At 43.1% G+C, this 26,716-nt stretch overlaps 2 protein-coding genes across 7 annotated transcripts in view; both read right to left on the bottom strand.

Moving 5' to 3' along the window:
• Positions 1-12,853, bottom strand: part of FBXL3 (F-box and leucine rich repeat protein 3) — a 36,570-nt gene extending 23,717 nt beyond the window's left edge. The window contains exons 1-2 of one of the 2 annotated variants that reach the window (XM_045011306.1): positions 12,628-12,853; positions 7,930-8,296 (exon numbers count right to left, since the gene is read on the bottom strand). In XM_045011306.1, the coding sequence (XP_044867241.1) occupies positions 7,930-8,295 (366 nt within the window). In that variant the 5' untranslated portion in view covers position 8,296; positions 12,628-12,853. Of the gene's footprint in view, positions 1-7,929; positions 8,297-10,675; positions 10,696-12,627 lie in introns of those variants that run through there. The other variant, XM_045011312.1, reaches the window with a different exon arrangement.
• Positions 12,854-20,359: 7,506 nt separating this feature from the next.
• MYCBP2 (MYC binding protein 2) overlaps positions 20,360-26,716 on the bottom strand; it is a 415,400-nt gene continuing 409,043 nt past the window's right edge. For all 5 annotated transcript variants that reach the window (XM_045011267.1, XM_045011270.1, XM_045011275.1 and 2 more), the window contains 4 exons: positions 24,599-24,808; positions 22,760-22,867; positions 22,407-22,572; positions 20,360-21,238 (listed from right to left, as the gene is read on the bottom strand). In XM_045011267.1, coding sequence (XP_044867202.1) covers positions 21,123-21,238; positions 22,407-22,572; positions 22,760-22,867; positions 24,599-24,808 — 600 coding nt within the window. In that variant the 3' untranslated portion in view covers positions 20,360-21,122. The remainder of the gene's footprint in view (positions 21,239-22,406; positions 22,573-22,759; positions 22,868-24,598; positions 24,809-26,716) is intronic.

The raw sequence follows: 26,716 nt of genomic DNA, 5'->3' as shown, positions 1-26,716 counted from the left end.
GTGTCGGAACAGGTAGGCACTAGCCTGGCTTAGCTGGGCAGCACCACCAACGGGACTTTTAACGTCCCAGTTGGAGATGATGACCAGAGCGACCCAGTGCCTTACATTCCGCGACCCAGTACTGGGTCATGACCCAAACTTTGAAAAACACTGTTATATTGTAAGACCAATCTAGAGACCACTACAGTAATCTTACTTCCAAGTGACAGACATAATATCAAAAACTGCATGTGAAAGAAGAGTGGATCCTCTGATCAAGTGCAGATAGGAAAAAGCTCTCCTGGCCACAACTGCTACTTGATCATCTAAATGCAGCTACTGTTCTCACCAAATTCTTAAAATTAAGAATTTGGAAAACAATGGGCACACATCCTCAAATTAAACAAGCTGATAAGACTATAGCTATAGCTTTCATTTTTTCCTCCCCCAACCTATCCACATCAGTATCTTATCTGAATTAGTCCCACTTTGTTCTTATGCATGCCATCAGACACTGGATAAGAGACTCAGTCCCCTTCGTCTGAGATCAAGCAAGATGGAGACAAAGTTGAGTATAAACACTAACCCATACCTCAGCTTCTCAACAGCCCTATTTTTATTTATACCGTATATTCCGGCGTATAAGGCGACGGGGCGTATAAGACGACCCCCTAATTTTTTCATTAAAAAATTAGTTTTGCCATATACTTGCCGTATAAGACGACCCCCCCCTTCTGCGGGGGGAAGTCAGAGGGCTCTGGGCTGCCCGCCGCGGCGGGGAGCCCAGAGACTTTTAAATCCTAGCCGCGGCGGGAAGTCAGAGGGCTCTGCGCTGCCCGCTGCGGCGGACAGCGCCGAGCCGTTTAAATCCCAGCCGCGGCTGCCCAGAGCCTTTTAAATCCCAGCCGCGGTCGGGAGTTTATACCCAGCGTATAAGACGACCCCCGATTTTTGGGGGTTGTTTTTTAGCCCAAAAACCCGTCTTATACGCCGGAAAATACGGTATATACACACACACATTATATATATATACACACACACACACATATATACACACACAGACACACACTTTAAAAAAGAGTGGTAACAAGATAAAACTATGGCACCTCTGGTGAGAGGACCCTCATACATTTACCCAATACAATCACCTGGGACCTCTCAGCCATGAAGGAACCAAGCCAAACAAGTGCTGACCTATCCATCCCTGCATGTTGCCTGAGCTAAGTCAGCTACACCCACCAAGCAATAGTATCAAAGTAGTAATTACATCAGACATGTTCATATCCATAGCTAGGAGAATATAGAATCAGGGAAAGGACAATTCATTTAGTCTACCTGCCTCAGCTGAGGCAGGATCAAGTATACCTAGACTGTTCCAGACACATGTTTGTCTAAACTGTTCTTAAAAACCTCTGAAGACAGAGACTTCACCCCATGTAACCTGTTGCAATGCTTAACTATTCTTATAGTTGGTTTTTCCTAACATCCAGCCTCAATCTCCCTTACTGCACCCTAGACCAGGGTTGGGCAAACTTTTTGGCCTGAGGGCCACATCGGGGTTGCACAACTGTATGTAGGGCCGGGTAGGGAAGGGTGTGCCTCCCCAAACAGCCTGGCCCCCGCCCCCTGACTGCCTCTCTCAGAACCTCCAACCCATCCAACCCACCCCTGCTTCTTGTCCCGGGACCCCCACCCCCTATCCAACCCCTGTCCCCTTCTGCCCCAACCCCTATCCACACCCCTGCCTTAAAATGCCCAGTTCTCTCTCAACTTTTCCTCAGATGTTTTCTTAACTTCTTATTTTTGGACTCTTCAGTTTGTTCACTTTTCTTACAGCATGGTGTCAAAAACTGGACGTAGTACTCCACCTGAATCCTCACTAGTGCCAAGCAGAGTGGCAACAATTGCCTCCTATGTCTTATATAAAACATTCCTGTTAATACATCTCAGAATTAAACTAGGTTTTTTGGAATGATTTGTTCTTGACAAATCCATGTTGGCTATTCCCTATCACTTTATTATGCTCTAGTTTTGAGCAAAGATGGTCAACAAATATATACATACATACATACTTGTTATCTTTATTTGCATACCAGGCCACCAACCTACATGGCAGTTTACAAAGCACATTAAACAAGTTAAAAGACACAGTTCTTGCCCCAAAGAGCTTGCAATTTAAACTGACTAGGAAAAACATACAGAAACACAGAAAGATGAGGAGGGTTCCCACTCACTGAGCCTCTCCCCCAGTACAAAGAGAAGAGAAGAGATGTGGACACAGCAGGGAAACAAACCGGCCTGGCCCACCAAGGGGCTTACCCTGGCAAGCTATGTGCCAAAGGTTGCTGATCCCTGGTGTAGATGAAGAAGAAGAGAAGAGATGCATAACCATTAACCCTCTCCCTTAATAAACAAAGATTTCAGACACAGGTTATGTCTACAGTTCAGTCAACTTAATTCGATCATCCACCACTATAATTAAACTACTTTTGTATGTCCACACATTGCTCCTTGTGATGGCAGAGCACATCCACCGTTGGCGCCCTTGCATCGAGAGAGCAGTGCACTGTTGGTAGCTATCCCATTGCGCAATTCACCACCATTTGCTGCTGGATGCTCTGGGAAGGGATCACAGTACCTCATGGGGGCAGGCTTACCATCCTGTGATGCAGTTTTCTCCATCCCATCATTCTATGGGCGTCTACGTTTTGCGCTGTTTTTCAACAGCCCCAGTAAATTGCGTGCCCATTATCTGTCTGAAAGCATGGATCCCGCACAGCTCTCCTATCTTGTGATGAGCGTTATGAACACAACGCAGCTGATCCTGCATTATTTCATGAGCTGCAAATCTGATGACGACGACACAGTGGTGTCTGCCTTGCTGCATGCAATGGAAAGAAACAATTCAAGGAGCAGATGCACATGGTGGACCACTGGTACGGGGCTTGGAAAATAAGCTCTGAGTGGTGGGATTGCATCATAATGCAGGTATGGGATGATTAGCAGTGGCTGCAGAACTTTCAGATGTGCAAAACTACCTTCCGGGCACTGTATGCTGAGCTCACCCCTGCCCTCTGGCCCAAGGACACCAAAATGAGAGCTGCCCTCACTGTGGAGAAGCAAGTGGCAATCACTGTGTGGAAGCTGGCAACTCCAGACTGTTACTGATCACTCGAAGTCCACTATGAGGGTTGCAGTGATGCAAGTATGCAGGGCCATTAATTGCTTCCTGCTATGAAGGACTGTGACTCTGAGCAATGTACAGGAAATAGTGGATGGCTTTGTGGCAATGGGATTCCCTAACTGCAGGAAGGCAATAGATGGCACACAAATCCCCATTTTGGCCCCAGACCACCTTGCTACACAGAAAGAGCTACTTTTCTATGATATTGCAAGCGCTGGTGGATGACCATGGTCATTTTGCTGACATCAATGCGGGATGGTCAGGGAAGATGCACGACACGAATCTTCAGGGAATACTGGCCTGTATAGAAAGCTGCAAGCAGGAACTTTCCAGACCAAAAGATTCCAATTGTGATGCTGTGAGACTCAGTCTACCCCTTGCTACCATGGCTCATGAAGCCTTACATCAGAAACCTTGACTGCAACAAGCAGCACTTCAACAGGCTCAGCAGGTACAGAATGACCATTGAATGGGCCTTTTGCAGACTAAAGGGTCACTGGTGCTGCCTTTTTGACAGGTTAGACCTCAATAAGGAATATGTTCCCATGGTCACACCAGCCTGTTACATAACATTTGTGAAGCTAAGGGGGAAAAAAAGTTTCACGGGGTGGAGTGTCAAGGTAGATCGGTTAGTGGCTACTTTTGAGCAGATAGATCCCACGGCTGTTAGTGGGCCTCAACAGGGGGCTACTCGAATCAGGGAGGCTTTGAAGGAGCATTCTGACAATGAGCCCCAGTAATGCGTCTTTCTATAATGCATTAATCCAGGCATTCTTTTCTTGCACTGTAGTACGACCCTTGTAGTGACTGCTGTATGTGTGTTAATTTTACTCTGCAAATGCACCGATTGCTACTGAAATTCATATACAGTGGCAACCACCATGTGTAAGAGACAAAGATACATTTTTATTAACTTATAATAAGAAAATGGAACAGCTATACAAATATTTCTATTTTCTACAAGGGACATGAAAATGAAGAGCATTTTTTGAAATGAGGGTCTCACAGCTGGGTATATGTCCAGTTGTAATTCTGAAACGTGTCCCCAAGGGTGGAGTGCATGGGGTACTGCAACAGCCCTAAAATATGCAAGGAGTATGTGTGGGGATTTGGGGAGGGCATGGAAAGCAGTTCCGCATGGGCTGCAGAGGGAGGGGTGAGCAAAGATGTGTTCTACCTGCAGCACAATCAGGGAAAACTCGTCCAGGTGTTTTTTTTTAAATGTCAGTGTAGCAGGAGTGTTAAATCAGCAGGAGAAGCATTGCAGTACACCTTCACTGTTTTGACAAAACAGTGTAGTGTAGACATGGCCATAGACCATTCTATATCTGATCGACCAGTCCTCATTCTCAAAAGGAAAGAGAAGCCTGGGAGCTTAAATTCATAACTTTGTCTCTATTCAGTCCATGATTTTTAGTGTCTAACATTGTTGTAGTAAACCATAAATCCCATCTACAAACTACTACTAATCCCCAACCTGTCTTCTCTCTCCTCCCTATGACTGGAGGAGTGTTACCTTTATTTTTGCCAATTGTTAACTGCACTTCCTGCCAGGATGCTAATACACGACACTCAGAAGAACTCCTGTATATGGTCTGGGAAAGACCATATAAGAAGTGTTTACCAGTAACCATAAAACTGATATTTAACCAATAGCACAGCAGCATGTAAACAGAGGGAAGGGGGAAGAAGAGGGAGACCTGAATATTTTTTGGTAATGTTATTCAGTTCAATACAATAACCTTGTAAAAATAGCTAGGGAAGCAAAAAAAAGCTCTTACTAGCTTTTTATAAGAATATTCTAATAAAATGAACATGTGCTATTTAAAGGTTGTCTATTACATTCAGTACTTTTTAAATATTGGCTCAAATTTCTTGAAATTGACTAATGTCCCTTTAACTCAGCATGACTGATTAGCTACTTCTAAATTGGAGAAGCGTAGCAAAGATATAGCCGGGGTTGCCAGACAAGATTGATACACAATGGAAAACTAAGCAGGAATTGCCTACTCCCCACACCACCACCCCCTTTTTTTTTTTTAAAAAGTCTATTGAAAATGCAACTACTCTAATCACCAGTTGTCTAGTTTTCCAACTAATCTCACATTTTTGTTTTTTGGAATATCACTTAGGTGACCCTTCTGCATTCACTGTTTGACTATTAGTGGTCTTTACCTAAGCTACCGCCACAGCTTCAAACACAGTCCAACAGGTACAGTGCGTGTGGCTAGCTAGTCTTCCTTAATTCTCCTTAGCCTTATTTAGAAGGAATGCAGGCAGGCAAGAAAAACTGCATCTCCCATGGATTCAGAGCTTGGGCTCTCACAAGGTAAAATCATCATGGACTACATTAGTGGCGCAAGTTAAAAACACTGGCCGTTGCTTTTGCCCACTTAAATTAAACTCAAATACGAGGGGCTGTTAATTGTCATTTTGGTGACAAACTATAGACCAAATATGTAGTGATAAGTTATTATACAGGCTAGAGCAGGGATACATAGACAAAGTTTGAGCAAGTTTCCTCCTGGTACTCTGCCAATACATCACAATTTTGACTTGGAACCGTGCTATGTTCCAATTCATATACCACAGCAGAAACTGCAAATATTGAACTGAGCCGAGTTGGGTGTTTTGGTTACTACCCCAATCTAGGTCAAAATTTACTCAGTGCCAAAGTTTTTTATTTTATTTGTTTGGACAGAAGGAGAACTACACACAAACACATCCACATGCCCTTTTGAATGGGATTGGGGAAGAGAAACATGCCAAAATTTAAGGCAAAAGATTTGAGTTTCTTGTGGCTACCAATCCAGCTAGTCTTCTGTTGATAGTTTTCCTTTAGTAACCATAGCATCTCCATCCCAAGGCTAAGGCTGCACTCTTAGGACATATCTACACTAGCAAACTTACAGCGGCACAGCTGTACTTCTGCAGCTGTGCCACTGTAAGATCACTCGTTTAGCTGCTCTAAGCCGACAGGAGAGAGCTCGCCCATCGACATAATAAAAATATCTCCCTGAGCAACAGTAGCTATGTTGGCGGGAGAAGCTCTCCTGTTGACACAGCACTGTCCACACCAGCACTTCTGTTGGTGTAACTTATGGTGCTCAGCGGAGTGTTTTTTCACACCCTGGGCAACATAAGTTACACCAACAAAAGTCGTAGTGTAGACATGACCTACAGTGGCACTGCTGTAATGCTGCTGTGTAGACCAGGGGTCGGCAACCTCTGGCACAGGGCTCACCAGGGTAAGCACCCTGGTGGGGCGGGCCAGTTTGTTTACCTGCCGCGTCAGCAGGTTCGGCCAGTCACAGCTCCCACTGGCCCCAATTCACTGTCCCAGGCCAAGGGGGGCAGCGGGAAGCCACGGCCAGTACGTTCCTTGGCCTGTGGCGTTCCCCGCCGCCCCCATTGGCCTGGGACGGTGAACCACGGCCAGTGGGAGCCGCGGTTGGCTGAACCTGCCGACGCGGCAGGTAAACAAACTGGCCCGGCCCTCCAGGGTGCTTACCCTGGCGAGCCGCGTGCCAGAGGTTGCCGACCCCTGGTGTAGCCGCTCACTACAGCAACAGCAGGGGGTTCTCCCATTGCTGTAGTTAATCCACCTCCCAGAGAGCGGTAGCTAGGCTGATGGAAGAATTCTTCTTTTGACATAGTGTGGTCTACAGTGGGGGTTTGGTCAGCATTGCTACGTCTCGGGGAGGTGGATTTTCCATACCTCTCACACTTAGCCATGATAATATAAGGTTTCAGTGTCGACTAGCCCCAAGTAATTCCTCTGATTTTGATTCACCTCTCCAATTTCTAGGTCTTCCCCTCTCTTTTATATTTCATTCCTGACACCTTTTTTGCTAGTCTCTCACTCATTTTTGCATTTTACCACCACATCCCTTATTTCACTCTGTTCCTTTTTCCATTCTCATTTTTCTGTTTCAGCCACCCTCCTTTTCACGCTCTGTCATATGCTTCTTCCTTTCCCTGTTCATCTATTCATCCACCTCAATAGGTCAATATCTCTGCTACTGTCCAAGCATTTCCTGCTTGGGCTGGGTCCCAGAAGAAACATTATATGCAGGAACTCAAGTGTGATTTTCTGTGGCCGCAGGCCAGAAAATAAAGGGGGGGGGGAGAATACATAATTCTGATAAATCCACCAATCCTCCACACCGAATAATCTCCTCTCTGTAACACCACTACAGAAAATACACCTTTCATTTGACAAGTCAGTATGTACTTTATATTATTAATCCCTTTCCACTCATTATGTTCCTTTCTTCAGAACGTTTCCTTGTGATTTTTATATGTCTGTTCTACAACTACTCATATCACCTTATACTGACAATATTAATGATTAGGATGGTCTTTTAACTTTGCACTTACAGGCACTTAAAAGAGCAGCTTCTATTTTAAATGAATTAGGAAACGTCATTATGCTAAAATGCTTTGTTCACAACTATCTATATATTGTTCACTTAATAATGCTAAATTTTTTCAATTACTGCCCCTTGGATAAATGAAATCTCTTACAACTCATGTTATAAAATTTATCTGGATAACTATGAAAGCTATCAAGAATGTGAAATCTTGGAGTATTAAAGAAATACTACTTTATCTTCAGCCATGTCAAAAATAAAAAGGAGTTTTAAGAATGCTTTAAATTAAACAGAACTGCAGTAAACTTGTTCAATGTCAAAACTTATTTGAAATGCAAATCAATTTTTTTTTAAATTACTCATTTTCAAAGATAAGAATGTAAAAGATGTTACCTTGAAGCTAACATACTGTAGATGATTGGAATGCCTTTTAATAATCTGATTGATAAGCTCAGGATGCGTAGCCCTCAAGTAAGATGTAGCTGGTTGATTCAGTTCAAACTCAAAACATCTCCAGAGATCAGGCATATGAAACACCTGATTCCATCTTCGGCAGACTTGTGATGCATGAGCACGATCAAGAAGAGGCAAGTACTGAAACACCTGCAGGATAATGTCTGGAAGGAGATTACCCCAATCAGGACTCAGAGAGATTTCAGTGGATTCTTCATCTGTAATCTTCTGTTTCTTAGATTCTCCTCCAACCTCCTCCTCTGATGAACTATTGTTGGCCTCACTATTCTTCCTTCCTCGTTTCATTCTATCAAAATAAGAAAAACTTATTAACCTACATACATCCACAGAATATAAAGACATTAAGTACTTACAGCACAATGGGGTCCTAGTCCCAGGCACCATGAAAATACAAATCACAGGATATAATTTTCACAAGAGAATAGTCTCCTCCTACATCAATGCCAAGACAAAACTGAAAAATGTGGAAAATGCTAAGGTGAAACGGATTTTTTTTTCAAAATAGGAGCTATCAATCCTGTGACAGCTTATTTCTATGCTTTTCTTTTGTAAGTCTGAAAGAGAAGTCATCTTGGATATTATCTTACCATACGAAAGCATTGTACCTTCTACTATTATAAGTAAAATTTAAGAGTAACGAAAAGATTAGAGGAAAAAAAAACTTTTCAAAGTGTTTAATTCTGGGTTTGATAGCCAATTTCCCTATTCTGTGAAAGATCAGTGGCGCTTTCTGTCTCACTACTAGTATGAAGACATTATGTGTGCACTCTTCCTCAGATCCTACAAGAGACAGTTTATCAGCAAGAGCTGTTGCTTTTGCTATTGCAGATTCCCTCCCACATCAATGAGTCTCAATCCTGACTTCACCATCACATTTTAGGGTGGGGAAAAAAAAATAGTTCTGGTTCCAGGTCCATACAATTGGCACCTTCTTTGCTGAGACTAAGAAGGGTGACAATTAGTGCTAACTTCTAAACTGCTAAATAGCTACATTTCGTGAATACTAGTGAAGTTTAATTCTTGGGCTAAACATCTGGATGAGCATCACAGTTTACATTCTAATTAGATCTTCAAAACGTTATTCTATTAAGTTGAATAAATGTGATATGGCAAACAGGTACCCAATTCTCAACAGTATGCATTTCTTCTAAAACATGGTGTTATGCAAGTTCTATTTTGCTTTGCCTATTATGGGGGGGAAATAATAAATTAAGAAAATAAGTTGTTATGGACAGAGATAAAATTCAGGGTCAGATTTTAAAAAGAAGATAACATTTAGGATGTTTCTATGAGTTAGAGAGGTCAGTGTCAAAACCAAAATTAAAACTGTTTGTGCCCATAAATACCTTAACTTTTACTTTACTGCTCTGATGTATTAAGGTAGCATAATGAAGTTTCGGGGGAAAAAAAAATACACCAAGCATTTGTCACAAACATCAAGTCCTGACTTCAGCAGTCTTTCAAAGACTTGGAACATGAGATCACAGTAAACTGACACAGCCTCGTACAATATCTCAATCCGAGTCCTTCAAATACAGGGGCAGTCCTACAGGAAGAACTTGGTATTGATAACCTAAAAAAACCCCAAACCCAAAACTTTCTGTAAAAAGACAGACATCTTCATTCAGAAAATGAATATTCAGGTAGTATGGTTAAGGTCAATAATATATTGTCAGTTTGAAGCTTGGAAAGTTACTTGTGCAATTCCCAACACACTTTCATTTGCTAAATGTTTCACCAAACTGCATTATAGAAGAGCATTATAGCTGACAAAAAAGTGAAACATTTATCTCACAGTTGCTAGATGCCATATTTTACTTTATGAATCCTTTTGTTCTATGGAATATTCATCGCTTCTGTGGAAGCCAATTAATAATTAACAAGGATTTGAAGAGATCTTAATGAATGTTAGTTAGTTAGCATGAGTTAGGCTAGCTGTGACCCTAATGACGTGAGATTTGTAGAAGCAAGATAATGTAAGACAGAGTGAACTGTGTGAAAGTTATTACGACCTTGCAATATGCAGTCTTGCTTTTTTCTAGTAGTGAGACAAATAAGATAGCAGAAAAGCTTATGTATAAACAAAATGTATTTGTTGCTTTTTACCGTCTGTATTATTGCTAGAAATTGTCTGTAACAAAGGTATAAAGGCTTGATGTAATTGTTTACCAGTTGAGAGACCTGTCCGGGACTGGGGTGACCCTGTGTCCTATGGCACTCTCTCCCTCCATTGTAATTACTGGAGAAATAATAAAGTATTTGATTTTGCTGCACCCAAACAAAAAGCGAGAACTAAGTTTTTCTCTGACACTTCCTTAACTACATTTCCTAGCTAATCTCCCCTCCCCATCACAACCCTATTATTCATATAGTTATTTTTGAGCATGAATCAAAGTAACAGAGAGGAAGTATGGTCAGACACTCTGTAATATGAAATAATCAAATTTGAACACATACTGACAAGTAGTGTTTCCACGTCCTTATTCTTTCAATGTCCCTGTTCTAGCTCAGAACTGGCAGCATTCACAGCACAAGCTTATTTTGATAAAGCATCGCTGCATGAGAATGTTGTGTGTACTTATTTAATTTATCCATAATGATCCATAAACTCAAGAACATAAGTGTGCAGAAAGTCATTACTATTATGCTGCAATAGGCTATTCACCTGAAATTTCTGACCAAGCTGCAGATGGCTTTTTATTTGTACAGAAGGAAGCAAAGGGACCAGCATAGTAATGAATAATGTATTGGCATCCAATCCATAGGGGAGCAAAAACTCACATTCTGCAACTGTATAGGCAGGTTCATTAAAATTCAGGTCCAATCAAGGTTAGTTTAACTGCCACAGAAGCATCACATAGTTAACAGGGCACTTCCACTAGATTGCCCGAAGTGTCTCTATATAGGGAATGTGGTTGAGTGCCAGTCTGCTCACTGGAGGGGCTGATGGTGCTCTGGTTCTCTATTTTCCAGCCACAAGTGTATCCTTGAATCTATATGCCACAGACAGGAGTGGCGGAAGGAAACAAAAGTTCAATTATGAAAACTCTCAATTACTGAAATCTATGGTGCACACAGAACTGAACATAGACAGCAATCATGATTTTGCACTTGAGCACACAGTTCATTAAAAGAATATTTTTTGAAACAGAATGTAGGAACAGATATAATTTTCATTTTACACATGATTAAGATATAAGGACTTTTTTTTTAAAAAGTAAGTGTAGGCTGCAATATTGAGACCAGTTCCAACAATAAATTAGTTTTAAAAAAACCAAAACAAAAAAACAAAAACAACTCAAGTCATTTGTCCACAAAAAAATCCAAAGCCAAAGAGGATGCTATTAAAGAAAATGAGGCCATTCTTCCCGCAGACTAAATTTAAGAAAAAAAATTAAAATAGTCTGGTAATTAACCAAACTCAGCCTTGTGTTTCTGAAATACCAAACATTCCACCATATTGAATCCAGACACAGTTACAGACAACAGCAAACAGTGAAAGGCAACACAGGACACAGCGGACAACATTTTCACAATGAAAAAAAATCACAATATGGGTGTCACCATCTGAGTAGACATTAATAGATGAACATTTTCCATATGCTTAAAGTAGCAAACCCTACTACTAATGCTCTCCAGCTTGCCTAGGACACAATATGACAAGTACTTTCCAAATCATAGCCTGTAATGAACTTGGCTGAAAAAGATATATAGTATAAAACCAGCCATAACAAAGTGCAGCTATAGACGAGATTTAGCTTCATTTAATACTTTCTGCTTATCTGATTCATCAAGATATTTTCTCAAGAGATTTCTTAATACAGATTAATTTGGCACCCGCGATTTTCCCAAACGTCAAGTCTGGGCGTATCCTACAATGACTTGCTTGCAATGCAAGCAAATGCAAACCAATTATGCAGTTCAGTCATTAATTCAAATGAGAAATAAGTTGATGTTTAACTTTCACGTTTTGAACGTTGGGAAAGGTACGGACACAATACAAGTCCACCAATGATAGTTAACATTTTACATGCACGACTACTTCTTTCATACGAACCAACCGAGCAGATGCTGAGCTGGCTGTTTTGCCTGCATTTGGGATGAAGCATTAAGAGTGCGTGGAAGAGAAACGGAACAGGGGCTGGCGTGCTAACGTCTGGGTCCGCGCGCGACAAGCCGCCAGGGCTTCACCTCTTAGAGCAACTACAGCTAAGGAAGTTTGTTGTTGTTCTTCAATAGGAAACAACATCAGCGTGCGGGAGCCTTTGCAAATAAGCAGAAAAGGGGCCCCGCCTCTTCTCGCTTGTAACAGCTTCTAGCCGGGCTGGCCGCCCACAGGTGCCCGTGTGCATCACCGGGACGCGCGCTGGGTACGGCCAAGCGCCCCGCGCAGTCCCTCTGGCTGAAGGCAGGACGGACGGACGGGAGGGTCCAAGCTACGCTGCGCCACGCCAAGCGCTGCACCTCCGCTCTGTGCGGACTCACACTGCCCGGCCCCGCGGGGAAGAGGCAGCTGCCGCCGGCACCGAGGTCTGGCTCGCCCTACCCCCTTCACTGCCCCGGGCAGCGAGGAGAAAAGCCCGCTCCATCACCCCTCCCCCATCGCCCGCCCCTCACCTGGCAGCGGCGGCGGCTCCCTGCTGCGTTTCACGCTAACCCGGGCCCGGGCCACACTGGCGCCCCCGCTCCCACCACATCGGCGGCTCCGGCAAGCGGCGGCGTCCCCCCGCCGCACAGGCTTCCCGCGGCGGCTCCCACTCCGTCCTTTCGCGCCCTCCGCCCCCTTGTTTATTTCACGGCAGCGGAAGCCGCTCCGCACGGAACCCAAAATGGCGGCGGCTTTGCCCTAGTTGCCCTGTGCGGCCTCGCGAGCGCGCCTGGCAACAAGCCCCGCCCCCTGGGGGGTGCTGTGAGGGCGCGAGCAAGAGAGTAACCGCGCGGCTGTCGCTCGGTGGGCGCGAAGGGAGGGGGCGTCACTCCCTCCCAACGGCCCCCGACGAGCCGTTGCCCCGGTAGCGGTCTGACTTCGGTATGGCTGCCGGCCCCTTGGAGGAGACCACCGGCTTGGCCAGGGGCTGAGCTGGGGCCTCCCCTATAATGACCCCTTGGGGTTTATAACCCACCCCCCCGTGCAGGCCGCCAGGAGCTGGGCCCGGAAGCCACGGGGGATTGGCTTATGCTGGAGTTTTTGCTCTCGCCCTTATTATTTGAACCACTTCTCCTGGGTGTTGACAACGGCATCACCCCCCCCGAATCTATGGGCTGTGACCAGACAGTGCCCCAGCAGCAAGGGGGCACTACGGCTGGGGTGGTGCGTGCAAGGCTACTTAAGGCGTGTGATCACAGACAAAGACACATTTCGTCTCACTGCTGGGCAGGGGACAAGATGGAACACAAGGTTGGAAGAGTAGGAAAACTGTTGACCACTTGCGAAGCAAGGGAGAGCGGCACCCTGACCAACCGCTACAGGCTGTAGGAAGAAACAGAGGGTGTAGTGCCATCGGCGCCTCCAGGGGGCACCACAGCTGACCCTATGGATACTGCTAAGGCAAATGTCTTCAACAACCGGGCACATGGGCGCGCACACACCTAGACTGGAATCGACATGAGCAAGCAGTCGAAAAAGAATCCGGCTTTCCCCCCGGAGTTAAGATTATAAGAATTTATTTAACAGGAGTTAAGATTACAAGAATTTATTTTAGTAAAGCATTGTTTAGAGTGGTAGCCGTATTGGTCCCAAGTGAAGAGAGAGACAAGGTGGGTGAGGTAATATCTTGTATTAGACCAACTTCTGTTGGTGAAAGAGACAAGCATTTGAGCTACACAGACCTGAAGAAGAGCTCTGTATAGATCTAAAGCTCATTTCTTTCACCAACAGAAGTTTGGCCAATACAAGATATTACCTCACTCGCCTTGTCTCTTTATTAAAAAAAGCATATATCATATGATAATGAATACGCAGCTTGAGCAGATCTATTGATTACTAGGTATATAAAACTTTCTCCAGTGAAAATAACTTTGTATATCCTTTTTATAAGGATCTATTTTGATCCTTATAAAACATAAAAGCTGATAAACATGGAGCTGTGGTTTATAAACACTCACACTACCTCAAGAATCTCACAGCACTATGGTACTATTTGAGGAGCGCTGGTAATCTTGCTGAGGAATAGAACACGCTACAACACATTCAGTGCTTCCTAACCTGTGCCCACTTGGAGGGCATCAGGCTAGTCTTAGAGGGTGGGGGGAATATATGGCAGGAGAGAGCAGCAATAAGGATGGGGAAAGATGGTTAGGAGAGGAAGATGTCTGGATTGGTTGGGGGAGGGGGGAGGCAGGAAGGGCAGGAGAAGGAAGAAAGAGAAAATAGAAGGAAGCAGCAACATGTCCATTGGATGGATTTTTGGGTCCTGTGTGAAAGGCCTTATTACTGATGGATATGGAGAACTTCTTCCACTTATAGTGAATGGGTCAGGGAGTATGTTAGTGGGGGGCAGGGTTTAGCAGCTTGATATTTGTTGCCATGAGTCCACATCCATCCATTTTACTGAGTGGTATGCCATAGGCCGCAAAATACTGTAGCGTGTGTATTTTGTATCAAATATACGCAGGCCTATTTTGTCCTGTGCTCTTATAGTTAAATCCTGATCCATGGCAGACTATATCATGGAGTCTTCTGTGAACTGCCCAGGGACCCTGGCCCTTGGAAAGATCTATTATTTATATAAGAAAGTTTTGTTCTCCACATGGAGAAGATCATGTCTGAAGTTAACTTACATCAGTCCTAAATTAACATTAGGAAATGAGACATTTTGGTGTGTGTGCACGTGTGTGTATTGGATTGACTTAAGAAAAGATGTATCAAACAAAAGCTAATATGGATTTTCATACTACTCTGATGAATGGACACCTTCTAATTATGATACTGACGTATCAAAAACTAAAGGAACCATAAACTGATCTGGTTTCTAGGCAGCCTGGGGAATGGAACAACCTACCAGGCCAGCAGAGAGAGAGGCTGGCAGCCTGAGAAGCAGGATAACTCAGCAGCCACTGGCAGAGTGGGAGGCTGGCAGCCTTGGGAGCTGGGAAGGTGGGCAGAGAGGGAGGCAGGTAGCTCAGGGAGCATATTTGATTCTGGAACCAGCAAAGTGTTCCTACTGCCTAGGCTACCTGGGCACCAGGAACATCTTTGTATTTCCAAAACGAAATATTACAGATGTTCAGTTCCACAATAATTTTTGAGTTTTTGATTTATATCTTGATACAGCATGGGCCAAATTTTGAAAACTCAATTTATCATGGGACAGAATTTGTTTCCTGGCCAGCTTTATTAATAACACTTGTTACCAGATGACAAATTAGAGGATTGGGCCAAAAGAAATCTGATGAGGTTCAACAAGGACAAGTGCAGAGTCCTTCACTTAGGACGGAAGAATCCCATGCACTGCTACAGACTAGGGACTGAATGGCTAAGCAGCAGTTCTGCAGAGAAGGACCTACGGGTTACAGTGGACGAGAAGCTGGATATGAGTCGACAGTGTGCCCTTGTTGCTTATATGAAGGCTAACAGTATTTTGAACTGTATAAGTAGGGGCATTGCCAGATCGAGGGACATGATCATTCCCCTCTATTCAACATTGGTGAGGCCTCATCTGGAGTAGTGTGTACAGTTTTGGGCCCCACACTACAAGAAGGATGTAGAAAAAATTGGAAAGAGTCCAGCGGAGGGCAACAAAAATGATTAGGGGGCTGGCGCACATGACTTATGAGGAGAGGCTGAGGGAACTGGGATTGTTTAGTCTGCAGAAGAGAAGAAGGGGGGGGGGGTTTGATAGCTGCTTTCAACTACCTGAAAAGGGGTTCCAAAGAGGATGGAGCTAGACTGTTCTCAGTGGTACCAGATGACAGAACAAGGAGTAATGGTCTCAAGCTGCAGTGGGGAAGGTTTAGGTTGGACATTAGGAAAAACTTTTTCACTAGGAGGGTGGTGAAGCAATGGAATGGGTTACCTAGGGTGGTGGTGGAATCTCCTTCCTTAGAGGTTTTTAAGGTCAGGCTTGACAAAGCCATGGCTGAGATGATTTAGTTGGGGATTGGTCCTGCTTTGAGCAGGGGGTTGGGCTAGATGACCTCCTGAGGTCCCTTCCAACCCTGATATTCTATACCACAGTTAACTGTGTTTTACCCTTGCTAGCAGCCTAGGAGGCATTTCTTCCTTTAGCCAGTTTGGCAGGTTGTTTTTTTTGCAGCGTAAGCAGCCTCCCCACCATACCCCACTAACAATGACCGTTATCAGTTTGTTCCATTGGGCCATGTCACAGATCTGTGTGTGGAGTGCATCACTTCACATGCTGCTGCTGCACCACCTCTGTTCATACCCTGGCGGGCACTCTGTATTCACTGCTGTTGCACTTGTTTTATAAGTAGTATTGAGAGGAAAAAAATCCTCCCAGAACAGATTTTCAATCACTTACATTGGCAGAAGCAAGGCTGTAGTGTTGACTGTAGTATAGACCAATCCTTAGTTGCAATAACTCTGCACTGATAATTATTGGCCTTGTTTTTTGTTGCCATTTTTGCTAGCAAATCTCCTGCAAACTACTGGAGCTTTCTAAATACATAAATGACCATTATGAAAATTTTGATGAAGTAGCGGTTCAGTGAAAAAAGCACATAAAATGCTACACACTGTATTTTGTAAGTCTCTACTCATATTAAGTTGGGCACCATACATTATGCCAAGCAGCAAGCATAAATAGCAGGGTCAAAAAAGTAAACAACAGTGGTTAGAGTGCACATAACTCGCTTGCTTTATTGACTGGCAGTCTGATGGGATCCAACGATAACTGAAGTAGTTACATACTTTTTGACAGTGAATTCTTATCCATTGATCTATTGACCATTCTCTTCTGTCAGCAAAAAGAACTAAACCTAAGTCTATTTCTAATGCTCATTACTGGAAGAAACATACACCAGTCTAATCTTGCTTAATACTGTATGTTGAAGTAAAGACATTTGTAGAGGGCTTTGCAGAATGTTGCTGCTTATTTTTTGGTCTTAGTGCATCCATGAGTTTTTTAAGCTAAGATTGAATGTTAGAAGTTATATACAAATAAATTGCTGTTCATTGCCAGTCATCCTCCTCCTTTTCCTTTTCTGAGTTCTCCCATGTTGTCTCATTTCTTCAAGGATCTCCGCCTTCTCCGCCAGGATGCTGCTTTTTAGAGCACAATGGGGTCTCTTTGCATATGGTAAAGAACAGGACAGAGTCAGAAGACCTAGGTTCGCTTCCCATCTCTGTCACAGACTTCAGGCAACTCACTTAGGCTTTGGCCCTCAGTTTCCTCATCTATAATATGAGGAAAAGTAAAACTCACGTACCTCAGGACAGAAGTAGTGTGAAATTTAATTCATTAATATTTTAAAAGTGTTTTGGAGACCCTCAGGTGGAAAGCATTTGACAAATGCAAGTGCATCATTTAGTAAGTGACACTCTTACCTGAGTCATTACTGAACCAATACTTTCGCATAGTGTTTTCTAGCTTGGACTAGCAAATGAACATTGAAGCGACTCCATCTGTTATTCGTCGATCAGTTTGTCTAGTACCTGAAGAGTATTGGATTTAAGGGGCTTTTATGACCTGAATGCATTTAGCAAGCAAAGCTAAAAAGACATTTAAAATGCATAGTATCACCCTACAAAATGATTAATAATTTCTGGATTTTGAGGAGGTCAAAAAGGGGTGCAGACTTCCCTAGCATCTAGGGGACTTTAGCCAATGCTAGCAATGTGGGATAGTCTGATGTGGCGGGGCATCATGCTGAGAATGATGGATCAGCAGTTGATTCTTGGTGCTGTTCCCAGCTTTGGGTGGTCCCAACCGCTTTTCCTCATCTCCCTGTGTTGAAGTTGAAACCAAACAGATTTCACTGGTCCATTAGAGCAGAGGCCAACTCACTGAGATGGTAGGCACTTCTGCAGTATAGGTCAGTGCTCCGCATCTGGACCAGGTTCTGGATCACGAGGGAGGGTCCTCTTGCTCAAAGCCTGAAGCCAAATTCATGCATTGTTCAGCAGGTGAAAATAGTCAGGTATCTATCTGTATCACATCAGGTCTGGCTGAAGAAGGATCAGCAGGTTGGGAATATGCTAGAGATATGACCTTTTCCAAGGCAGAAAAGATTACTTTGTGTGATCCTCCACACTGCGCCTCAGTCTGTCACATGGGCAGAGTTTTAACCCTAAAGATTTGCCTCAGCCATACAGTGGGGAAGTGTTAATCAGTCGACTGGCAGGTCAAAATGTATCTAAAAGCTGCCAAAAGGACAACAACCCCCCGCCCCCCAAACCCTAACTACTATGAGAATTATTAATTTTCTCAGATCTAACATTTTTAAAATAAGTCACTGTGGACACTGCTGAATTGTGACTCTTCCACAGGCACTAAGGAGGAACAGGTGCAGTTGATGCTGCATTCCCTTATCTGCCCACAGGTAGGGAAGCTGTGAAGACACTGAGGATGTATGTACAGCCCCAATGGAAGCGTTGATCAAACTTTTTTGGACTCATGGCATGAGTCCATACATACTAGAAGAGGGTATCTGCAGAGCTTTAATTAAAAGTAAATACAAACCAATTAAAATTAGTCTTCCAGGATATTACTGTGAAGCCTTCAGGAACTGCTTATCAACCTGTACATCAATTCAAATATACCGCATATACTCGATCATAAGCCAGTCCATTTATAAGCCGATCCCTCCAAGATGGATAAGTAAATATGGAAAATTTTTATAACCTGTTCATAAGCCAAGCCTATAATTCAGGGGTCAGCAAACTTTGGTTCCTGGGCCATCAGGATAAGCCACTGGCAGGCCAAGATGGTTTGTTTACCTCGAGCTTCTGCAGGCACTGGTCTCTATGAATCTGAGTACCCTGTAAAGCATTTTCCATCCTGATTTTACAGAGATAATTTTTACCTTTTCTTTCTTTAATTAAAAGCTTTCTTTTTAAGAACCGGATTGATTTTTCCTTGTTTTAAAGACCCAAAGTGATTGGGTCTGAACTCACCAGGGATTGGTGGGGGAAAAAAAAGAGGGGGGATGGTTAATTCCTCTTTGTTTTAAGATCCAAGGAGTTTGGATCTGTGTTCCCCAGGGAAGGTTTTGGGGAAACAGAAAGTGTGCCAGACACTGATCTCTGGCTGGTGGCAGTGTTACCAGATCTAAGCTAGGAATTAAGCTTAGAAGGGTCCATGCAGGTCCCCACATCTGTACCCTAAAGTTCAGAGTGGGGGAGGAAATCTTGACATGGTGAGCAGCGGTGTGGGATTTTTAGGAACCAAAAGCCAGTAGGATTTTTTTTTTTCTCTCAGGGCTGCTTGGTTAACAGAGATTTTCTAACTAGCTATACCCGAGGTAGAAAGAAAGAAAACAATTCAGCTTGTAAATGCCTTTTGCTGGTTGTTTGCGCACAGCTTGAAGCTTCCTCTTAACAAAGACCCTTGTTAAAAAAACTTAACACCTCTGCCCTCAGGCTGCTTTCCAAGGAAGGTAAACTTAAGTAAACAAAGTGTCCTGGCTTGCCAGCTGCTTACCCTGATGGGCCGGGACAGCAACTCGTGGGGAAATTTTTTTTTGGGGGGGGGAGCGGGGGAGAAGCTGGGGGTCAGGGGAATAACCCCTATGACCACCCTCCACATGACCCCACCCCTAGCCTGGGACCCCCACACTCTCCCCATCCCATCCCTTCCCATCTTATCTGGGGAGGATGTCTGTGGCCTGACTGGAGCTGCTCTGGCAGGCTGGGCAGTGCAGCCATGGCGAGGCAGACCGGGCGGCGGGGCCACAGCATGTTCCAGCGGGCCGGGCCGTTCTCCAGCGGGCCAAGCGACGCGGCCACAGCCTGCTCTGGGGGGTGGGGCCAAGCGGCACGGCTGCAGTCTACCAGCCCTGGAGCTGGAGCTGGAGCTGCTTCAGAGGCTGGGGGGAAAGCAGCATGGCCAGAAGTGGAGAGATTCTGGCCCTGCCTCTTCCCTTCTGTCTCTGCTGCCCCTCCTTGCTCCCTCTGTTGGGGGGAGGGGCTGTGTTCCACCTCTCCCTCTCTATACTCGTTCATAAGCTGACCCCCTTCTCTGGTGCTTCCCTTTTTTACTAAAAAATTCAGCTTATGAACGAGTATATACGGTAATACTTTATGTGAAGTTTAGTAAGATTACCCAACTTTTCTTAAAGGATGTTTAAGCAAACTTTTTCTATCTAATAAATAGTACCATAAGCAACTTTACCATACCAAATAGTACCATAAAGCAATTTACCAGCTGGTTTTGAATTTGGTTCTTTAAAAAATGAATACATTTTATTTGTGAAATGAAATGATTTGGTTTTGAGCCATTCTAAAATAAAGTCTTACACATTCATTAGACTTTCACTGTATAAAAATGTACAGTGGTTTTATTGACATGTACATTCCATTATGTTTACAGCTGCAAGATATGAGGCACACTCAGTATTGCACTTCATTAAAATTTCAGGCTCAAACATAACCCAGAAGTTTAAATGAAACTGCTGTTGTAATTTAGTAATTCTTATACAGGACAAACATTGATATTCTTTATATACAGCGTGATACTTGTTACATTTATGCCTTCCTAACACAATTTTTTTTTGTAACAGTCTAGGAAATAAACGAGAATACTCCTCTTTCCCACCCCCACCCATGATGCAGTTACAATTGTACAGGATTACAAAAAGTCAGTATACAATAATCCGTTTTTTCTTTCTTCGTCTGAAAACCAGCATCATTCATAGTCCACAGACACAGAGATCCTTTAATAGCAATTATTTATTTGTAAATGTCCAATGCTTCATAGCCGATGACTGTAATGGCCACATGCAAACATCTCACAATTTTTGATGTCTTAGTTCAAAAAAATGTCAATTTCTCACAGCATGGTAAATGGTATTTGGCATCCTTCTTGCACTGTAAATTGTTCCTTTTAGCTGGGTTATGAAATGGTCCCATCCTCATCCTGACTGGACTTTATATTCTGTTTAGGACACTTGTGGGATGAGGACAACTGTTTTGCTCTGGTAAAAAAATTACTAGTCTAAAAAGTGTGTGCATTTCTGCAAACCCCACATCCCAGAGCAAATTCCTCACCAGTGGGTGGATGGACAACATGAAGTGGACACTCTGTTCCTTCAAGTTGTTTGCCTTTTGGACCTGCAATCAGTGTAAATGGAAAAAGACAGTTTCAAAACGTCCAAATCTTATGTGAATAAAACTGTACAAGTATTGAAAAAAACAGTATTAAATAGAGAAATCTGTTTGAATTTACAGGACACGGATAAAAAAAGATTTGGGAAAAATGCAGTTAGTATAGGAAAAAGTAGTAACAGGCCACTTTCACTTGACCAGCTTCTATCAGGCATTTAAAAATTAGAACTTTTACAGGATGAAAAGTGAATAATTGTGAGCAGTTTGATTAAGCATAACAAAAAGGGCCAGAACTGTTGGTTTCTACAAGATTTACAGCTTCAGGTCAAGGATTAAACACAAATTTGAAGAACCCCCCCAGACTATTAGACTGCTATTTAGTCATTGTAAATTTTCCATAATTAATTTGATCTACTGTCAAAATGTTATTGAAAGAAAATTAAAATTTCTTTAAATGGATCAATACAGTGAAAAGAGTTTCGGCCCAATGTGGAACAAAAACCTTTACATCTGAATAACATATACTTGTTAAAGGAAATTTCACCTGAAGAACAATTTAGGAGTTAGGCCAACAATTACTTCCCTGGTGTATAAATGAAACATTAAGCAATGTAGTAAAAGTATTTATTGCCCTTTCCCCTCAAATTATGTAAGTAATCTTCTAACACTATGTGAAAAGCTATAGGGAGCACATGAAACGTAATATTAAAATTCACAGTTCTGGTGAGACCATCAGATCCAGTGGCACACGATGATGCCAGGAACTAAGGGATCAGTACAGTTCAAAGTGCTTTCCTTTATAGCTGCAGGATAAGTACTCAGGTTATGTTAGGAAGTTTGTTTATCTCCTCTTTGGTCCATGTGGTAGCATGGTAGTAGTGTGTGGAGGCAATTTGCTGAAGAAAGGAAGTTTCAAAGTATCTAATGATGTGTTGATTTTACTGTGATAAAAGCATTGCCCATTTTGGAAACCAATATTTCCAGAAAGAAATGGATCACAGAACAAAATAATCCATACTATGAAGATTATCTAAAATGTTGAACTTAAGACATCACATGATTAATTTTGCTATATTTCTAAAAATTAGCAAGATCAATTGTAATAGAATAACTGGCTGACTAAATAATTTTCTCGTCATTTAGATTGTTAAAACTCCTCTGTAAAAAACATTACCTGCAGGACAATGTGGAAGTTCTTCTTTACTGATGCTTGTCATTCTTTGGAAATCATCATGGCAAGCATTGCAAAAATGTGTTGTCCCAAAGCAGAAAAACACAGCTACTGAGCAGCAGTACCGACATTTGTACTCCAAGAAATCTGTACCATGTTTGGGACACATCTGCATAGAAAGAAAACAAAAAAGTGCTGTTAAGATTAGAAACCGAACTGTAACATTTAAGCAACATATTTACGTATTTGAAATATCTGTCAAAAATTAAACAAATATGTGTATTTTACTACAAATAAACCTAATTGCTGTATAGCTCAGATAACTATTTAAAAGAAAACAGAACTAGTCTGCTTACCTGTGCCCTTGAAACATCAGAGCATGCACCACAAATGAGCTCTCTTGGATCATAATCATCTCCTTGTCCAGCCTCAGCATCACAACGAGCTTCACCACCAAAATATGCCTAAATGTGACACACAAATGACTGAAGATTAAAACTGAAGAAATTGGGGACAGTTTATATTCCTGTTATCAACTTCATATGCATGGAGATGATGATAAAGGCTCTAAGTACAATCTCTTTATTAGGTTCTATAAGGTTAAACCTTTAAAACAAATAATCCTTTTTCTGCCATGACCCTCAAAATGGCCAAAAATTATCCAGCAATCCAACATATCCCACATACATGTCTTTAATATGTGCAAAAGATTGCAGGGTTTGGATCACGGGATGATTTTTTTGGCCATTCTATGAGTGCATATCAAGAAGGTGGGAGCAGGGTGATACTGCTGAGGTGCTGCTGGAGCTGAAGGGAAGCTTCTCCCTCCCTTCTACTTTCCCACCTGCCAGCACAGTACTCAGATCCAGGGGAGGGGAAAATCCTGCCCCAAAGGGCTGTGAAGCTGGCTTGAAGTGCCATTCCCTCTGCCTTGGCCCTTGCAGCCAAGTCCTAAATGGGCAAGGTAGCAGAGAAACTGCTCTCCAATTGGGTGGAGAGCAACAGGGTGGGCAAAGATAGCAGAAGTGAGCAGTAGGAAATGAGCTGCTCCTTCCTTTCCATGCTCAGGCTCCTGCTGGCCAAGGCATTTTGCTGCTCTCAGGTTTTGGTTTTATGGCACAAAGGCATAAGAACACATACACTAAGCCATAACACATACACTAAGTAGGGCTGCCTATTCTGTGGAATTTCCTTAAGTGTTTTCAGACACTGCTATTGACTAGTGGGTGGGTACCCCCATCTTATTAGCTGCCCTTTCCCCATTTCCCAGCCTCCAGGGGAAAGAGAACTAATCAGGCTACTGGATATACTGAATTAAGTAAAACAGCAGCTGCTTCCTGCTATCTCTGCACTGCCTGAAATTCACCCTCTTTCTGCCTAGGGGGATGTGGGTGGACTCCCAGTGATATTTTCTTCCCCTTCCCCTGAAAAAGAGAGTCTGGAAAAGGATAAGGAAAGGAGTCTCCAGGCCACTGTCCAGGAAGGAAAACCCTTTTGGAGCCCTAACCCTGCAGACCAGAGAGACGAGACTTCTAAACTGTGTGCTCAGGTGTTAAACGTTAGGTGTGAATGAGAGTTCAGGAATTAAATAAAATCACAGGTGTCAGTAGCCTGAGGATAACCAAATGACAGATTGGGGGGTGAATACTAACCTACTGGAGTGGAGTCAATACAGAATAATACAGAGGGGATGCATGTGTGGGAGAGCGCACCGAATGAAATATGAGGGTGTACAGCATGCTGGAAAGAAAACATGACATGTAATGGGAGCAGAAGGTGTGACAGGGGGAGGGGGAGAAGGAGAGGCAGAAGAAGAAAATACCTTTATTGGGAGCGGAGCCAAAAACTGAATTGGTTGAGAGTTGCAATAGGGAAGTGAGCATTGATTAATTGTGGGAGGTGGGAACAAAACTGAACAGGGTGGATGGCAAGGGGAGTTTTCTAACAAAATAGGATGCCCACATTCTTTTGAGATGGCACCATCCTCTGTTCAGCTAAGGTATCTGATTTCTGAACCATTCTCTCTTTCTATGGTAGGTTTCACAGGGCCAGGGCTGTCTCTTTTTCTATGTTCTTTTTTAGTGCTTTTTGGATTTTACAGTGCAGCTTTTCTAGTTTTCATACTCTATAAACAAAGAAGTGACGTTCTGGCAACATTACACCAATTTAATCTGAGAAAGTGCTAGCAGTCATACCTTTTTGCATTTGTAGCAAACATAATAAGCATATCTGTTCATGGCATAGCTAGCTGGGTCATTATAAAATCTAACGCCAGGTGTTGTGATGGCCTCACTCTTGTGCAATCCTTCATACTCCAACCTCATTAGAGCTTTCCTCTTCACGTCTTCATAGAGTTCTTTGATTGGATCAAGCAAGTCCTTTAATACCGTATGATTAATTTTGTTCTAAAATAAAGAACAACTGATAAGAAACTTGGAATATTGTAATACTTTCATTATAACAATAGTATTTATTTGTATCACGATAGTGCCAAAAGGCTCCATTGTGCTGGATGCTGAACAATCATAGAAAAGAATACAGAATATATATTTCAAGGAGGGGTAGCTACATTAGATGCGTGTTCTTTTCAGCTACTGCACTCATGGCAAACAGGAATACCCTTTTACCTCAAATTTTTGAAACTCAGATCCATAAGCTTGAGGGCTGGTCTAGCTTACATTAGGCTGTAGCAGCCACAGGGGGCTAAAAACACAGCAGAGGATCAGTGTAGCATAGGAGTACCCCAGTCACACACCTTTTCTCTATCCATGCTCCCTTTTCCCTTCTTCATCAGCAACAAGTAGGGTATGTGACATAAGAGCCCCTATATTGGATCCAAGCCACTGGAAGATTACCCCCTACACAAGCTCCTATCATGACTGCAAGTATAGAAGTCCAGCACAGTGGAGTTGTCAAAGGCCAATAAATTCAATGTACTTATATTCTAATATGCCCCCTTTTCTGGCAGCTTCACAGAGGTGACTGAGCCTTATGCACACATGCTATTCACTACCATCCTTCTGTGGTATTGAAAGACAGGTTAAAAAGGCATCTTGCTAATGTTGGAGCTACCCCAGTCCTGCTGCTTGAGATAATTTAGGCTAAACTGAGGGAAGCGTGGAGTGTAGAGACTTAAAGTCTTCACTTATGTTGTAATGGCTACATTGCATCAACTCTTGGATTATTACAAATTGATAGATCTAAGTATATAAAAATAATTAAAAAGAACTTCTACATTATTTTCTTTTTTATGAGAAACCATGTTTCTAGGCACATTGGGCAAGAAAATAAAAAAAATGACCCTCCCATGCCCACAATTTACGGTTTTTTCCTTTCAGCTATGTTGGAAAGGATGGGTTATTCATTTTGTAGTAACTTGAGTTCCTTGAGATGTGTAGTGCAGGGGATCTCCCGTTGTGCATGTACTCCAGGGAGAGCAGAGATTTTTCCCTAGCAATGTTTGTCTGGTCTGTGCATGTGCCCCTGCTCTCCTCATTCTCATACTCTGCAGAGTAGATAAAGGGACTGCTGGACCACCACCATTTTAGTTTCTTCTCTACTGCCAGTTCCCAGTAGGGGGAAATCAGGCAGAGGGTAAGGAGGGTGAATTGTGCACTACATGCAGGGACAATGCACCTTGAAGAACTCAAGTTACTAGAAGATGACAATTCGAGTCACTGTCCCTATGTGTAATGCACTTCAGATGATTCAGAAGCAATATCTCCATTGAGGAGGTGGGTGTTTCGAGTCCTACAACACAATGATTGCAGAAATGCCCTGCCCAAAGAGGCATCAGAGATAGCTGCTTGCACCCGTTTCAACTTTTTACAGAGAGAAGCCGAAAAAGTTAGAACAAATACTGAAGCTCTGTCCTAGATCATGACCAGTAAGAGTGAACTAAACTGGTTCTGGTCCAATATGCCCTTTATTCCTTTGATGTGGAGCATAAGGAGATGTGGGGTGCATACCTGAGGGACACTGCTAGGGAAAAATCTCTGCTCCTGGGTGCATGTGCAACCTGAAGGGCAGTCCACAGAGGGACAAGCACTCAAAGAAGAACTGCGGGCTTGTCTACACAGGCGCTTAGTGCATGGCTAGCTAGGATGTGAGCATACAGCTCCCTAGCCTGCTGTGCACTAAAACTCGCCATGTGGGCCCTGCTGCTGCGTACTAAAAATTCCATAGTGTGTTTTGACATACAGCTGCTTGAAATGGAAGTATGTCAAAGCACACTACAGAACTTCTAGTGTACAGCCGTAGGATCTACACAGTCACTTAGCGTGTGACAAGCTAGTGCATTGTAGATTTAAAGC

Source organism: Mauremys mutica, chromosome 1 (genome assembly GCF_020497125.1).
Source record: "Mauremys mutica isolate MM-2020 ecotype Southern chromosome 1, ASM2049712v1, whole genome shotgun sequence".
Classification (NCBI taxonomy): Eukaryota; Metazoa; Chordata; order Testudines; family Geoemydidae; genus Mauremys; species Mauremys mutica.
Note: the sequence above shows the minus strand (reverse complement) of the source record. Positions and strands in the feature narration are given on the sequence as shown.